This window comes from Pseudophryne corroboree, chromosome 2 (genome assembly GCF_028390025.1).
Source record: "Pseudophryne corroboree isolate aPseCor3 chromosome 2, aPseCor3.hap2, whole genome shotgun sequence".
In the NCBI taxonomy this organism is placed as follows: Eukaryota; Metazoa; Chordata; class Amphibia; order Anura; family Myobatrachidae; genus Pseudophryne; species Pseudophryne corroboree.
Window position 1 is genome coordinate 827,679,609 of NC_086445.1, and position 1,701 is coordinate 827,681,309.

Genomic DNA, 1,701 nt, shown 5'->3' on the forward strand with positions numbered 1-1,701 from the left:
GTATCATATGATGTGCTAATAAATAAACCATCATATCCTTTCAAAATAAAATTCAGACGTGGAGACTATTTATACATCTAAATCACATCTCACTAGCCTGACCTTGGGGTTAAGGAGATTGAACATGGAATATCTAGCAATAATAGCACTTTGCTGATGATTCCATTATAATGCAGGGCTCCAGTCCTGACTTTGATGCCAGCCATTGGCTGATCTGTGTATGAAGAGTAGCAGAGTCTATGTGAGCCAATCCAGTAGCTCCTGGTAACACGTGGAGGAGAGGGGCTCAGGAGCTGAGCTGAGCACTCACTGCACTACTTACTGGTGCCCTGATCTGGAAGAGGGGAGAGAAGGGACTGATGTTGTGGGATCCTGCAAACCCTATAGGCTCACACACTCTCACAACCAGCAATTCTGCAATTCAGCTTTCCCTATACCAGCAGCACACAGGACATCAGACAGCAAGCAGGGCACAAACATGAGCAACCAGTACCAGGAGGAGACAAATGAAAGGCCGGAATGTAAAAGTAAATCTCCCACCTTGCTCTCCTCATATTGCATAGACAGCATTCTGGGCAGGAGAAGCCCCTGCAAAATGAGACTGCTGAATGCTCAGAGCTTACCCACTCTGACTAACAGAACTGACCAGGACAAAAGTTTGGAAGGTAAGGAAGGATGAACACTATGGAGCTATACTTGGAGGTACAGGCCTGCTTTCCAGGCTGAGCAGTGCTATTATAACTTGTCACCCTGGCACCAGAAGGCAACTTCATAAAGAGTATGATTGGGTTAGCATACTATTTAGGAACTGAATACACAGAGACACATACTGTAAATGCTTTTCAGATTTCAAACTCGTTTGACGGAACTCCTAAAGGAACTGTATTATATTTTATATAACATTGTGTTACTCCATTGTTTATTTTAACTACAATTAGTAAACGCTAACTATATGCCGAACTTTCTATTCACTCTTTATTTTATATATATATATATATATATATATATATACATAAGAGAAGTAAATAATCATAATTTGTATAATTTTAATGATAATGACCATTATTAAACGCACTGCATAGTACAGAAGTTTGTATCTCGCTAATATATACTTTTATATAACGGAAGCGCTCTCAGCATAAGTACATAAAGTAACCATTTGTACACAAGTCTAAATGCCTACTCATATACACAGTGCGTGTCACACACAAACCTGCACATCACATTTTGATACAATAGTTTCCTCACTTCGCTATAACTTTAGATCCTTTCTAAACCTAAATATATTATATAATTGTCTTATGGCTGTATGACAAATTAGCAACTCAAACGTGGTAAATCTCTGTATATTGCCCAGTGCCGGCCTCTGTCATTTGCCAAAGCCGCATCTAGCACGAAGCTGCTACCAGCATTTCCTATGGGGAACCTGCTCCCGTCCCCAGTAAGGCGTCCATGTGGATGTAACTGTATATTCTCAGATGTGGCTCTAATAAACATATGGTGGGTTGGAGGTGAAATCTACTTGTACATGTGTTGAAATTCCTTGTTGACAGTAATTAGACCATTTCCAGAGGCATCCAATTACCAGAACAGTTCCTCCAAAACTGTTATGTATAACATCCAATCTAGCGCACAGATGCCAAGGAAATATCTGTTCATTATAGTGGGTGTTCACTGCTGTATTGTTCTCTCTATATATAT

At 40.0% G+C, this 1,701-nt stretch overlaps 1 protein-coding gene across 1 annotated transcript in view; it reads left to right on the forward strand.

Annotated features, from left to right (window-relative positions):
- The first annotated feature begins 247 nt into the window (after positions 1-247).
- ARX (aristaless related homeobox) overlaps positions 248-1,701 on the forward strand; it is a 10,706-nt gene continuing 9,252 nt past the window's right edge. The window contains exon 1 of the mRNA XM_063955697.1: positions 248-665. Within this exon, the coding sequence (XP_063811767.1) occupies positions 479-665 (187 nt within the window). The 5' untranslated portion in view covers positions 248-478. The remainder of the gene's footprint in view (positions 666-1,701) is intronic.